The sequence below is a fragment of the Hyposmocoma kahamanoa genome, unplaced genomic scaffold (genome assembly GCF_003589595.1).
Source record: "Hyposmocoma kahamanoa isolate Upper Pololo Valley unplaced genomic scaffold, ASM358959v1 65, whole genome shotgun sequence".
Taxonomy (NCBI): Eukaryota; Metazoa; Arthropoda; class Insecta; order Lepidoptera; family Cosmopterigidae; genus Hyposmocoma; species Hyposmocoma kahamanoa.
Window position 1 is genome coordinate 2,951,794 of NW_020653853.1, and position 14,054 is coordinate 2,965,847.

Here is a 14,054-nt window from a genome sequence, read left to right on the forward strand (position 1 = left end):
AATAAAAAGATGTATCAAGATTGTTTACATTTAGTTAAGTACCTCAACAAATGGGCTATAGTACAATACAAAATTACTTAATCCTAGATAAATGCCACGTCTAGACCACCAGCCCATCAGGTCAGTCCAGCCTATTTGCAACAACGGCTAGTACGCTATTAGCGCTGCCGCGCACACGCATCAACGGTTACAGTGTTGCGGTAGCCGCGTTAACATCCGGGAAACGTTGTTATATTGCACCCTTAATATATTCAGGGTTGTCTGCGTATACTTCACCCATAGGCTGCTCGCGTAAAAGTTTTGACAATATGCTTTAAATAATGAGATCTTGACATCTCAAGATTGTTTACATTTAGTTAAGAACCTCTAAACAAATGGACTATAACCATCATAACACGTAAGAAAAAATCTGTATTACTAACTTTACTATGGATCATGGTCTGAACTAAATAATTCTATTCTATTTTATACATAATGCACTTTATATTAATTGTGTAAAATGCAAACTAGACCCGATGCCGCAGTTGCGGAAATTTCCAAAAGTGTGAGAAACATCCGGAAGACGCGCGGTTTTTGGCTCGTGTCTACTACACATAGTCAAAGGTTTAACTTATAACCTCTTTTTGCGTCTGGATTTCGACAGAGTTAAGCTTTATGTGGTCTTAACTGTAATAACCTGTAATTTGACGACCGATTTGATGTGGTGCAGCGTCGCTATATGGGAAGATCTACACCTCGGGTTCGACTTCCAGTAGAATTAATTTAAGACAAGATTCCTTGGTATCACCTAGTTTGAAAGTAGGCTTGGGATCATGATTACTAAGTTATAATGTTAAACGACCATTTTCACGTTCGGTGTTCTCAGCCTAATTACCGTATCCATTTCGGTGTCCTCAGTCAATTACCCTAGCCGTTGTTTATTCTCGCTTAATATACCAAATGAACAACAATATGAACAACTTTAAGCTTAACTATCAATATGTCTAAATGTCATTGCAATAAGACAAGACAAAGTAGTTTTCGAGTTATAAGAAATAAATATTTTATGGAAACGGAAATTAGATCTAATTACCGTAGCCATGGATACGGTAATTAGTAAGTTCAAATGATAGTTAAGCTTAAAGTTGTTCATATTTCAGTGTTATTAGGTATATTAAGCAAGACAAAACAATGGCTACGGACGGTAATTAGGCTGATAACAGCGAATGTGAGAATGGCCGTAAAACACGAAGTTATTTAAATAGTACCATAATATAGAATGCAACAGTGTCCCACTAGACATATGTATATCATATACTGTACTCTAGTAGATAAGATGCAAGAGTTGGAACATAGTTGGACCATTTAATGCACACCTTTTAGATCCACCATATGGTTATATTCTGAATCTGTAATTGCTTACCGCCAACGGGCCGCACATGTAGTTCATAAGCAGAGTGGTGGCTTCCATGGTTGACTGCACCTCCCACTGCACGCCCTTGACCACCATCAGGTTGGCGTGGAGCTTGGGGCGGTTGCGAACCGTCACCTTGTAACATATAAACATTAAAGTTAGTAAAAAAGGGTCGTTATTTTTATTAAATTTTCTTTTTGTTGTCTCTTGCTGGTGTGCTGGATATGGGATGTACCGGCACAAATGGCGTCTCACACCAGCAGCGCCCGGCCCATACTCCAAGGGATGAGTGTCATTCCGTCCGGGTGTTTGCCATCAATTCGCGACATTCTGCTTGGCTCGATTATAGCTAATTTTAAAAAGGGGAAATTACGGGCACATGGGACTAGTCAACTATGTATCAGGGTGACGAGCGCAGTGGCAGTGCCTAAGATCTTTGCGATTCAAACCTCTGAGTGGCACTGCATTTAAAATTAAATAAAGAACAACAATAATCAACTAATAACATGAATAGATACATAAACATAACTAATATGGGAATGATATTTTGACGACCTCTGTGATCGAGCGGCTTTAACACCGTCATCTCTGAGGCCCCGGGTCCGATCCTCGGCCAGGTCAATGTAGAAAAGGTAACTTTTCTATGTCGTCTCGGGTCAGGAGGTCTACTTCCGTTCTCTATCCGACGTCCGTCCGAAACAATTACTACCAAATAAGTAATACCCAACCAAATCAAAAGATCATGACCAACGTGATCTGCTGCGCCTCGTAGTGTAAATAGGTCATTATTATTCTTATTAAGGTTATAACGGTAAACTCCGTAAACGGTTATTTTTCAATATGTGAAGCCACATCCTTTGAAATGCAAATTTGCTTTGAAACAATGACAAGGCGCTAATTTTAAAGAGTTTTTTTAAAGAGCTGTGGATTGAGGCCCTTCACATTCTGAAAGATTTAGCCATAAAACGAGTTTAGCAAAATATTGTTAGCTCTCACTTTATCTACAGTGTTATTTGAGATTGTAGCGAGTATGAAATATAAAGTTGAAATTGCATTTGTAGACTTGGTTTTATTTATTTTTTACGTTTTCACCTATTTATTTAAGTCGGCAAAGGATCTACTATACAGCCAGTTCATCGGTCGTTCGTTCGGTGGCGGTTTTTATTATTTAAATATTCAAGGATATTATCGTGTAACTATTAATATTTCACGATACAATACTCGAATGTCAAATAATATTGCACGTTAAAAAAATCAAATACTTAGCAATTAAAATTTCCACGAAAATTAGGTATTGAACACCGTTAAATGACATTTTCCAAAAATAAAGTTTTTTCGAATTTCATAACCTAGAAATTAATTTTGAGAGGAAAATGTTTTTTCTTTTAAAACTTAACCTAACCCACCCGAACCTAATTGTGTGTATTTGAGATAAACATCCAACATATCCTGAAAGAACAACGATTTCGTTATAATTCGGTTTTCGGTGTAATGAAAATTCGAACAAAAGTTATTTCGGAAAAAAAATCGAGATTGTGATAGGTTACCATTGAACACTAGTCCGAGAATGACCGTCATATCGTACCTTACCTATCGCATATAATAAAACTTCATGTGATCATACGACAACAGTACTTTCATTTTATGAAACTTGAAAGAATCAAAAATAATACGAAGTACTTGAATATTTTTTTTATGTTACTAAGTGACAGGACGAACAAGTCGTGTGCTTGATGGTAAGCGACACGCCTGTCCTTAGCACGTGCAGTGCCACTCAGAGCTTTAAGTCACAAAGATTTGAGGGACACTGTTACTGTACCCGTCACCGAAAAATATCCGGAAAACATATTTATTATTACATATATTATAGAACATATGCAACTAAAGCGACTACGAAATGCTAATAACGTAATACTACGGCCGCCGCGAACCAACTATGGTAAAAATAATATTACATTTCGAAGTGCACAAATATACAACACATTGCCTAACAATGTTAAAGAAGCCAAAACACTAAACACTTTTAAAAAGCTACTCAAAATTTATCTGATGAATGAACGTTAAGCAAAATTAATAAATAAAGTAAAAAGGAATAGATAAGAAGAAAATAATAAAATAAAACAAATCAAACTCCTGTAATATACTTATGTAGCTTGACACATCTAGTTATTGCCGATCTGTGTAGACTACGCGTGTGCGAACGTACAAAAACTCTTGCCCAGTACAATGTTGCGACGGTTGAGGTAAAATTACCCACCTCTTATAAAAATGTAAAATTTATTTATATGTGTTCGTCTTAGGTGGAATATTTAAACCATACCTATGTATTTGCCGCTTGTCGTACGGCGTAATAAATGTTGTTTTATTGTGAATGTAGCTATATTTAAGTTTCTCATTTAAGTGAATGTATAATTCTTTTTGAGAAATAAAATTCTTTAACCACATTATTCTGAAAAATATGATTTTTTCAAAATTTTTCCATGACCCAACACTAGGCACGAGGCTGGGTATGGGTTCAAAAAGTATGAAATTTTGGAAGGCCACTCTTAACTCTGGTCGTCGCCATGACGGTCCTATATGTACTAATTCCTATGCCCTATATTTTTCGGTATTACTAATTTCACAAGAAGGTTCGAGAATGCGTCCCCATCGTTTCCCAAAATACGTAAAATGGTTTTGTGGGCTTAAAGCCCCCATATATGGGGGTCGATCCGTGTACCCAAAAAAACAGTCACTGTCTTAACAAGTCAGTACAAACCTGAACGTTATACTGCTCCTGAATCTGCTGCACGTAAGGCGAGGTGACGTCAGGTAATGGCTGAGAAGGCGACGCTATTGGAAGCTCGAAGCAGAATACCAGAGGAGTTAGCGCCTGGAACAATATTATTGAGATTATCACAGTTCGTAGTTGGACTGTATCTTTTTAAAATTTTTTGAACGTCACAATGTTTAACCACCATGATATTAAATTAGTTTTTATGAAAGTACCCCACTAGTTTCTTATAATTATTATTACAAAGATCGAACACAGAAATAATTCCTTCGATCCAGCCGGATACGAACCGAGACGTTTCCAAGCAAACCGTGCCAGACGCTATGCCAACTAAGCCACGGAATGAACCAGAGGACATCACGAATTTTTCTATATGCTCGTTGTCGGATCTTTGTATTTGGCTTTCAACTACTGTATCTTTTTTTTAAAGCCCTGCACTAGGGAAACCGTGTATCGCGGGTGCCATGGACACACACACACGTATCCAGGGGAGCATGTTTTAGGTTTTAACAACTGTTTTAAAATATTTACGTCCAGTTTTAAAATTCAATTTTGGTTCTCATTAAATTTAAGTTTTAAAATTGAAGCAGCACGTAAATATTTTAAAATTATCGTGAAAAAGTAAAACATGCGCTGACAAAAATTCTGAAATGGCGCTTTCGCCCTTTCTATGAAACACCGACACGACATCGAAATGAAGCTATTGTTGTTATGTATTAACAGTATCTGTATGTATGTCAGTATTCTATTTGCATATTATGTTTTATATATTTATATATTTTATGCTATTTATGAAGACGGTTAGTTGCACCCCTTAACTGCTTCCGTGGCCGTACGGTTACCATACTGGACCGTCGCGCAGAGGTCCAAGGTTCGATTCCCGGGCCGGGAGAAATATTTGTATGGCCTATGTTTATTTATCTCTTAAGTTTGGGAGCAATTTGTGGTTATCGTACGTGTGTCCGTGGCACCCGCGATACAGGGTTTCCCTAGTGTAGCTATGAGTGTGTGCGTTGTTATCATTATTATATTATGCATATCCCAAATTTATATCCTACGGTTGGTTGGAACTAATTGCTACTTAGCAATAAAACCGCCTGGTGTAGATTAACTTATTATTTTTATACTTAAGTTACTGTTTTGTGTTGGCACTGTCGTTTTATTTACAATAAAGATAGATTCAAAAAAGAAGATTCTCATTCATTTTCATACATTTACTGCCTCCGTGGCAGAACGATTTTTTTCGGACAGGCTTAACGCGATTTCCAACGAGTGTTTGATAAGTAGGTAACTTACCCTAACTCGAGCTCTGGCGCGTTCCACCCTCTCCATATCGCCAGCGATGGAGACCTGGTTGCTCTTCTCCACAGTACTGGTGCGGTTGGAGTCCGGAAAGTGAATATGGCACCCCGTTTCTTCCATCACGCGTTTTATTGTTAGACCTCCCTGCAGCAGATAGTAATAATGGAGTTATGTTCAGGGTCAGAGCCCCAAGTATGTTATATTTCAAGAAACCATTGATCGTTGTAGTTCCATTGACATTCCACTGAAACTATTGTGATTATGACAATATTTGTTATTCTGCAAAACTCCAGTAGCAATGGCAATTCAGTTTCTACAGAGAGTCAGTGAAATGGCAGGAATTTTATTTTATTTTTATTTATTGGAAGACCAACGGCTATTATAGAAGTCCTCAACAATAGGCACACATTAAGAGCCAATGAATGAGCCTTAAATTATAATAGTTATACACATTGACTTACAAAAAAAATGTCCCAAGTCAACCTATTTAAACGTAGTGACATGTAAAGGAATATGAAAAAGCTAAAACGTTGAATTTAAATTGTAATGTCATCGCAGTACTGTCTAATTTTGCTTGCTTCGCTGTCAGTCGAACAAACGAAGACTAAAGCGTGAATGACGCTCTTTATACGATTTTAACGCCCTATAAGTTCGGACACTTTTTAGCGCGGACCCGACGTCCATATAATTGTAAGTCAATGGTTATACATTATAATCTTGCAAGGAGTACTGCAGTCACCTGTGGGATGGCTCAGCGAAGTATCAACTTGAGGCTCTTGATTCGATTGAGCGCAGAGCCAGACGACTTATTGGCGACGATAAGTTCGAATCTAAAGTTCATAGTTTAGCCCACAGGCGCAATGTTGCCCGTCTGTCGGTTTTTTACAGAATATATTTCGGTGAGCTCATCCCGCCCGCCCCCTTTTGCCATCGGACATCCAGACGTACGGCGGGATATCATCCTTACTTGGTCGATATTCCCTTCAGGCGTACTAAGCGCTTTTCATCATCTTTTATCATGCACACAGCCCAGGAATGGAATTCCCTGCCTGCGACTGAATAGGCATCTTCTAGGCAAGCTCGTTCCATCGTAGAAACTATCTTTGCTCCAGAGCTAGGTAGTGGTCAAGAGCAAGTCCATTTAATTAAAAAAATAAATACATAACTATTTAATATACTATGACAAAGTCGCAACACTAATAAAATAAATACCTACTTGCCAAAAAACAAATTACTAATAAGACGCTTTACTGATGCAACACTAGTACTCGCACGTAAGAGACATGCATTCCGCCTTAAATTCGAAGAGGCCGGAAGTACGCACAAAAGAGAGTTGAACCTAAGGGTCATTGTAGGGGGTCTAAGAGAAATCTTGGACACGAGTTCCGAGGAATCCACGGCACCAGAAGCATTTTTACGTAAAAATACAAGATCTGCAATTTGACGTCGCACCTCTAGTGACAAACGATGATAGGATGACATTTACTGATTTACTTAACTCTTATCTTGTTTAATCAGCAATTTAGTCTTCAAATTAAATTGAATGAGTGCATGTAGGTAGTTATATAATAAATAAGAAATGAAATACAACGCTACAAACACAACTTGTTGCAGTGTTGATCGCGTATAGAGAATTAGTCTTGATTCCTACACTAGGCTAAGCCTGTCTCGCAGGTAATTAATGTTTTCCTGTTACTTAGAAGTTAAGCTGAAATGGCCCTGACTCAACATAAATACAGTAGACCGTAAAAAGAATCGAGAAAATTCTCGCGCAGTTTCAGGAATTCCCACAGTTACCGTATCGTACATCTTTCTATGTTACTACTGGATATAAATTTCATTACGCCAAGTACAATTTAGTTAAAAATGTCATTTCGCAATGTAAATTGAGACAAAGAAGAGGCAATTGTTTTCCCACTAGACAATAAGTGTTAAACCGAAAATAAATTCCCCTAAACAATTTGGCTAATGCTAGTTACGACAATGAAGAGGGGGACGGTATCATGATTGACAGTTTGGTCATAATTTACGCGTCACCTTGAGACATGCTATAGTAGCAGTAGAGGTCCTTGCGAAAGAACCTCTACTGCTGTTCGTCCGGAGAAGTAATGCCATCTTACCTATTTCAGCCGCCAAGTAATAATGCGAGCACTACTGCGTTCCAGTTCGGAAGCGTAAGGTTTAATTTATATTGCTGCGGAACGAATGGAAGCTAATTTTTGAAACGATATTATACATTGCATAATGATCTTTATGGTCAAACGTGTAACGTACGTAACGGAATACTCGCGCATGTTCGAGAATGGTTGCGCATTCCGCGAAAGATTTTGGCTCGTATGTAGTTTGTACGCTACACAATTGACCATAAAGTACATTATGCAATGTATAATTTCGTTACAAAAATTCTCTTCCATTCCATTCCGCCGCAATATAAATTAAGGCTAAGGGTGCTGGTGAAATTACCCGCACATGGGACTTGTCAATTTATGTCTCAAGGTGCCGGGCGCATTGGAAGTGTCCTTCATAAGTTTGCGAGTTAAGGACATATCCACACACATCAGGGCCGTGTCCGGACACGGGCCCGAGCCCGGGCCATTACAGTTCTGAGTGACACCGTAGGAGCACTTGTTCGTCCCGTCGTAGCTAGATATGCTACGGAGAAACGACACGGGAAAGTAAAACGTGTCCTTTATCTTCTTTTGATCGTAATAAGTAACCCTATCCCTGGTAAAAAAGCCACGTGTGATCATTGCGTCAAAAGTGGTTTTATCACATGAAAGACATAAAAGTAACGCGAGCTACATGACACAAATTATGTATATCGTCGTGGATAGTGCTAATCGGCGTAGGTATGTAGCACATTGGTAGAAGGCGTGTATCTGCACTAAACCAAACGTTACAAGAGAATAATTGAACGTCATTACTTTGTTATTTCAATGGCTAAGACTTTCGATTTTGCACAGTAAGCATTAATTTATGTTGTTTACGGACTAATAACACTAGATTCCTGTAAATCGCGCTAATGTGGTTGACACGACAGTTACGCGTATCCCCGGCAATGTCGCACAGCACAGTCGGTCGGGGTAAGGGACTCAAGTTCAAGAACCGGCGAACAATACGCGCATGATTATTACTATTATTTAATTTAGTTTTAAGCTGTTGGTTTTTCTATTAGATAAATAAATAAGGTATCCACTAATTTCGTACGTACCTCTTTCCTGAAAAGTTCTCATTCTGCAGATTTTACCTTATTACACCTAAGGTACGAAATAATGTTTTTGTTTAAAGATATGGATTAGAGCTGTGGAGAGTACTAATTATATTTAAAATCTAACTCATCAAGATGGAAAGCAATGCTGCGCGTGCGCAAATTCAGCCTTTTACCTTGTTACATTGGTCACCAACCTTGAGGATCGTGGTTTCCGGTTGCGAAAAAGGCCACCTGTACTGGTGAAAATATATTGAATTCAAATGGCTTTAATATCGTTTGTAAAAATAAATAAATTCGGAAATAAAGCCAGTGTGTCTGCCGCTCGACCCGCTCAATACAACCGATTCAGTACGTGAAAAATTTATCGATTCTAAATAACGGACTTTCGTGCTGTTTTATTGCGCTAGAGTCAGTTATACTATTCCTAGATTATAGTCATCGCACCTACATGCTAGTATTTTTATTGGCGTGCTAAGTAAATTGTGAACACTTTAACTAGAAAATAAGTACAGGACAAAGAGCACGTAAAGTTGACATTTAAGATTTAAATTCAACTTACTGCGATAAGAACATAGGTACCAGTAGGTAAGCACAAAAATAAATAACAGTAATATCTTTGTATACGAATATCGAACACTTAGAAAATTTCTTCGACCCAGTGGGACTTGAACCCACGACCGTGCTGCACCGTAAAAAAACTTCTCACTATATGTCACTAACGGCGACGAATGCCGAAAGCCTGTACACAGATCTGTAACAAAAAACAGGAGATTTTCGACAACTCGGTAACTTGAATTGTGGCTCAGTTGGTAAGACCAATGACACGGTACAGCATGCAGCATGGTCGCGGGTGCAAGTCCCACCGGGTCGAAGAAATTTTCTGTGTTCGATCTCTGCATTAATACTCATAACAAAAGTAATGGAGTTATTTCACAAGAAATCTCAATAATTCTAAAATCTTTTATCGAGTTCTTGGATTAGACAATATCACACACGTTGCTCTGATCCCAAAGTAAATAGCTAAAGCACTTGTCGTATTGAAATCAGAAACAACAATGGTACCACAAACACCCAGACCCGAGACAATAGGTATACAAAAGTTACTTTTTCTACACTGACCCGGCCGGGGATCGAACCCGGGACCTTAGAGACGGCGACATCATGAAAACCGGAGTGCAAGCCACTCGACCACGGAGGTCGTCAACTGGATGAAATGAAATAATTTTTTAGGATGTAAATCGCGTGTAATATCTAACTGAGTCACTCATGACCAATTAGAATTGTAGAGAGTTCAAAAAGTTGGTTGTTTAAAAAACAAAATAAATTCATTTATTAATACCTAAGAACTACGTGAAGACTACGTGTTAGATAAAGATGTATGGAAAGACGACATGGCTCCAGAATCCACACAAATTTGATTCAAAGTGTATTCCATAGCATTTAAGTTTATTTGAAAAGAGCAATCCCTAGAGTTTCTTACTCGTTCTTCTCAGGGAGGTCAGCGTTGTGAACGAGCAGTAGCTTAAATGTGACGTTTTCAAGCATTTTTCAAGTGTAAATTTATTTTACCTATGGAATAAATAATCTTTGACTTTGACTTTGACTTTGAACTCGATAGATTCAATTCCACTAATATACATTATTTAGTTTGATTAAATGATAATTCCATAGCGCATATAACATCCGTTGCTTTGACTAAAGGTTGCATTTAGATTAATTGAGTAATGCGAAAGACAAACAGATTCTGTCTTTCAGATTCAGTTACTATTCTAAACTATTCTACTAATTGTTCGTCACAGTAAAAACTTTAAGTCACCATTTCTGCTTATAATCTGACAAACTTTTTACAATTCTGTCGTTTCATTCACTATTTGTACTAATATTTCTTAAACTCTTGAACTCGTGTTGTCAATTTAAACATTGTTTCTATCGATTATTTGTCAAATTATGACAGCATACTACTATAAATATTATGTTTACCTCTCCCTCAGTTGTTACTTTAAATTCGCAAGACCCGTAATGGGTGTTACTGTTTTTTTAATAACCCTAAACTTTTTAACGTAAAACATAGTTAAATTTACTGACTGTAATCTTCGAATCAAGTTATAGAAAACAATAAACTAACACAAATTGTCTACCTTTTTTTTATAACGTCAAGTGATGGGACGAACAAGTCGTGCGCCTGATGGTAAGTTACACGCGTGTGCATAACAGTTGCAGTGCCACTCAGAGCTTTAAATAGGCACTGCCACTGCGCCTGTGACCCTGAGATATAAGTTGACAAGTCCCATGTGCCTGTAATTTCACCAGCACCCTTGCCATTCAAAACCGAAACACAGTAATGCTGACATTACTGCTTGGCGACAGAAATAGGACCCTGATGATACCCTGGAGGAACACTTTCACAAGGAACTCTAGTACAAGTAAATAAAACCTAAGTATAAGATACATATTAGATTGAAAATTTGTAAAATAAACAAAGATAAAGAAGGTATTACATTAAAGACGTACGGGCACGTATAACTGTTATTTCATATCATCTCTAGAGTTGTTTCGTCAGTACTACCGAGAAGAGTTGACCAGTGAAACGAGGACGATTTCAAAAAGGTGCAAAGGGAAAAGAAGTACACCAGCTGTAAGGAGTGACCCCGCCCTGACAGGCCCTAATCATTTACGGCATCCAGCGATACCGACGTCGACGTTGTTATACGTGACCTGAGGGTCGAACATTTGGGGTCCCGCCACAATGTGAATTGTAATTCATTTGTGGTGAGAGTACCAACTCAACATCTGTCGACCTTCATTAAGGATGAGTTTTGGCCGAAGGGCGTACCGACGTTTCCGAGGCCGGCTACCGGACACCCGCGGTGCGTCACACGTCACAGACAATACGTGTAAATAATAATAAGTCATTAGTATTTTATTATATTATCATGTATGTTAGTCTATAAGGTATGTATTAATGGGTCTTTGTAACCTGAATATAAATAAAAAAATAAATAACAACAATATAGTATTGATGACAAGTTAACGTGTCCAGTCGAAGTCTCTGCCTACTCCATTGCGAACCAGACGAAATTATACATGAATGTACATACAATACCAGGTCGACACAGGGTTTCCCTAGTGCGGGGCTTTGCCACTACCACAATATTCAAATGATACCTACACACTGGCAATACACAAACAAGAAATTAACAACTGTAATAAGAAATAATCAAGTCATAGCCTTAAAGCACACCCCGGACACTCCATACAACGGTCGAAAATTATTTACCTACTACTACTATATACAGCCAGGCGCTATCTGCACACGCGCAAATGTGTGCGTGAAGTGGCAGGGTTACCCATCACTTTCTCGCACTATTACGTTACGTGGTCAGAGCGGCAACTTAGCGAAAATTCTGACGCGATCTGTTATTTATGATTCTATTAATAGAATCCTAATAATTATACTTGTCTATTAGGTATTTATATCGATATACTAGTACATTTTTCATTAATTCGCTAAGTAGAGTAATATTGAAGATTTATTTCAAAAATAATTAAAAGCACTTAAAATGTTATATTCCGGACATGTACTTTTTAGTAAGGTAACCAAGGTATTAAAAATTAGATATGTTCACTACCTACGTAATATTTATCGGCAATACAAATAGAAAATTCGCGAAGTCATGGCGTCTCATTATATTGATATAATAAATCTGTATTTTTTATACATACATGTATTATATTACTCTGCAGTAAATAAAAGAAGAAAATAATAACTGAACGAGTCTCAGATATAAGTTTTTTTATTTACTTCGTTTCATCTTTCGGAAAATGATGATAAACAGCCGTACACAGCACAATTCACGACCATTATAAATAGTAACGTAAAATGATGTTTTATATTAACGCAGAAGTTTCGTAAAACTATATTCAAATATCAAAGCCGTCTTTGCGCGAAAACGACTCGCCGGCAGCCTTGTTGCCGTTCAGTCAATGTGACCGGCAATGTGGTGCGGTATCTAAAATCTAGGGAGGGGCGGAGAGTGTCCGTTCTCTATTGTTTATTCTCTGCTAAACGTGTGCGTGCGGCGCTGTTACGGAATCCATCATCCACTAAGCTTGGTGTCGTCTCAGTGCTACGACACTGATTTTCAGTGGATCCAGTAACGACGACACAGAGATCACACATCGAGTTTTATAAATAAGACGATCGGCTGATTTCGGCTTTGTAGAGTGTCGTCTCTGTCATTGACACCTGTGTGACATATTGACGCAAATAAGGCTACCGTGTGACGACGTAGGTACAAATCCGAAGGTAGCCGATTATGGCCGATAGTATTTTTCTAAAGCTCGACACACACTCGATATATTTAGAGGAATAATAGTAACGTTTATATTGAAATATATAAGAATTAGACATAAAGTAAACTGACATTCTTAAAAAATGACCTTTATAAAAAATTTAAAAAAATTAACTAAAATGCACTTTTTCTAGATTTTGTTTTTAGAAAAATAAATAAAATAAAATGGGTAACAGTTTCACATATAGTAATCAAACCTTAATTAGAGGAGAAAACTTTTTAACCGACTTCAAAAAAGGATTCCTCCTTCTCAATTCGACTGTATTTTTTGTGTGTATGTTTTTGATGATTATTTTTTATTGGAAAGCGGGTTTTAAGAAAATATTCCACTTCTAAGGGTGGCACAAACGGGGGGGATGAATCCTGTTTCACGTACTTTCCGGTAACCGATTTCAATAAAACTTGGCAAAGAGATGGAACTCCACTTGGAACTTCTGAGGTCGGTTTTTTTTAATAAAAAAGTTATTTATACTAAAGATTACAAGAACGCAAAATTAACTTGGAACCACTCGACAAACCTACTTAGTAGGAAATTGAAACAAAGGAATGAAAAAAATTACATTCGTCTTTTTTTATTTTCAAATTAAATTTTAAATAAGAAAATAAAATGACCGACCACACTTGGAAAAAAGACTGCGTTATTTTGAGGATTTTCCTAATGTTCCATTAAATATGCTAGTGTGTGTATTTATTGGTATTGTACCTATTTATATGTATATGAATACGTATGCATGTAGATTTTGTTCTCACCTTCCCGATGATATGCGAATGGTCGGTGTAACTGACATCGATCTTCATTGTAACCCGGTTACTCTGCAAACAATTATCGTACTTACAATCATATTGTCTCTAGACATATTTAGAAGTTCACAGATTTGCAATTTGTCAAAATATTTATAGTACAGACTTGGCTAAAATAACGTAGGTAACACATATATCTAAATATGACGAGGCAAGACTCGTACAAAATGCAATGATAGCGTCGTCGGCGCCACTGAGTCTATAATCATTAATGGGGCAAAT

The 14,054-nt window shown here is 37.5% G+C and overlaps 1 protein-coding gene across 1 annotated transcript in view; it reads right to left on the minus strand.

Moving 5' to 3' along the window:
- Positions 1 to 14,054, minus strand: part of LOC113231204 (protein bicaudal C homolog 1) — a 33,693-nt gene that overhangs the window by 17,996 nt on the left and 1,643 nt on the right. Inside the window, exons 6-9 of the mRNA XM_026465396.1 lie at positions 13,782 to 13,844; positions 5,463 to 5,612; positions 4,152 to 4,265; positions 1,403 to 1,528 (exon numbers count right to left, since the gene is read on the minus strand). Of these exons, the coding sequence (XP_026321181.1) occupies positions 1,403 to 1,528; positions 4,152 to 4,265; positions 5,463 to 5,612; positions 13,782 to 13,844 (453 nt within the window). The remainder of the gene's footprint in view (positions 1 to 1,402; positions 1,529 to 4,151; positions 4,266 to 5,462; positions 5,613 to 13,781; positions 13,845 to 14,054) is intronic.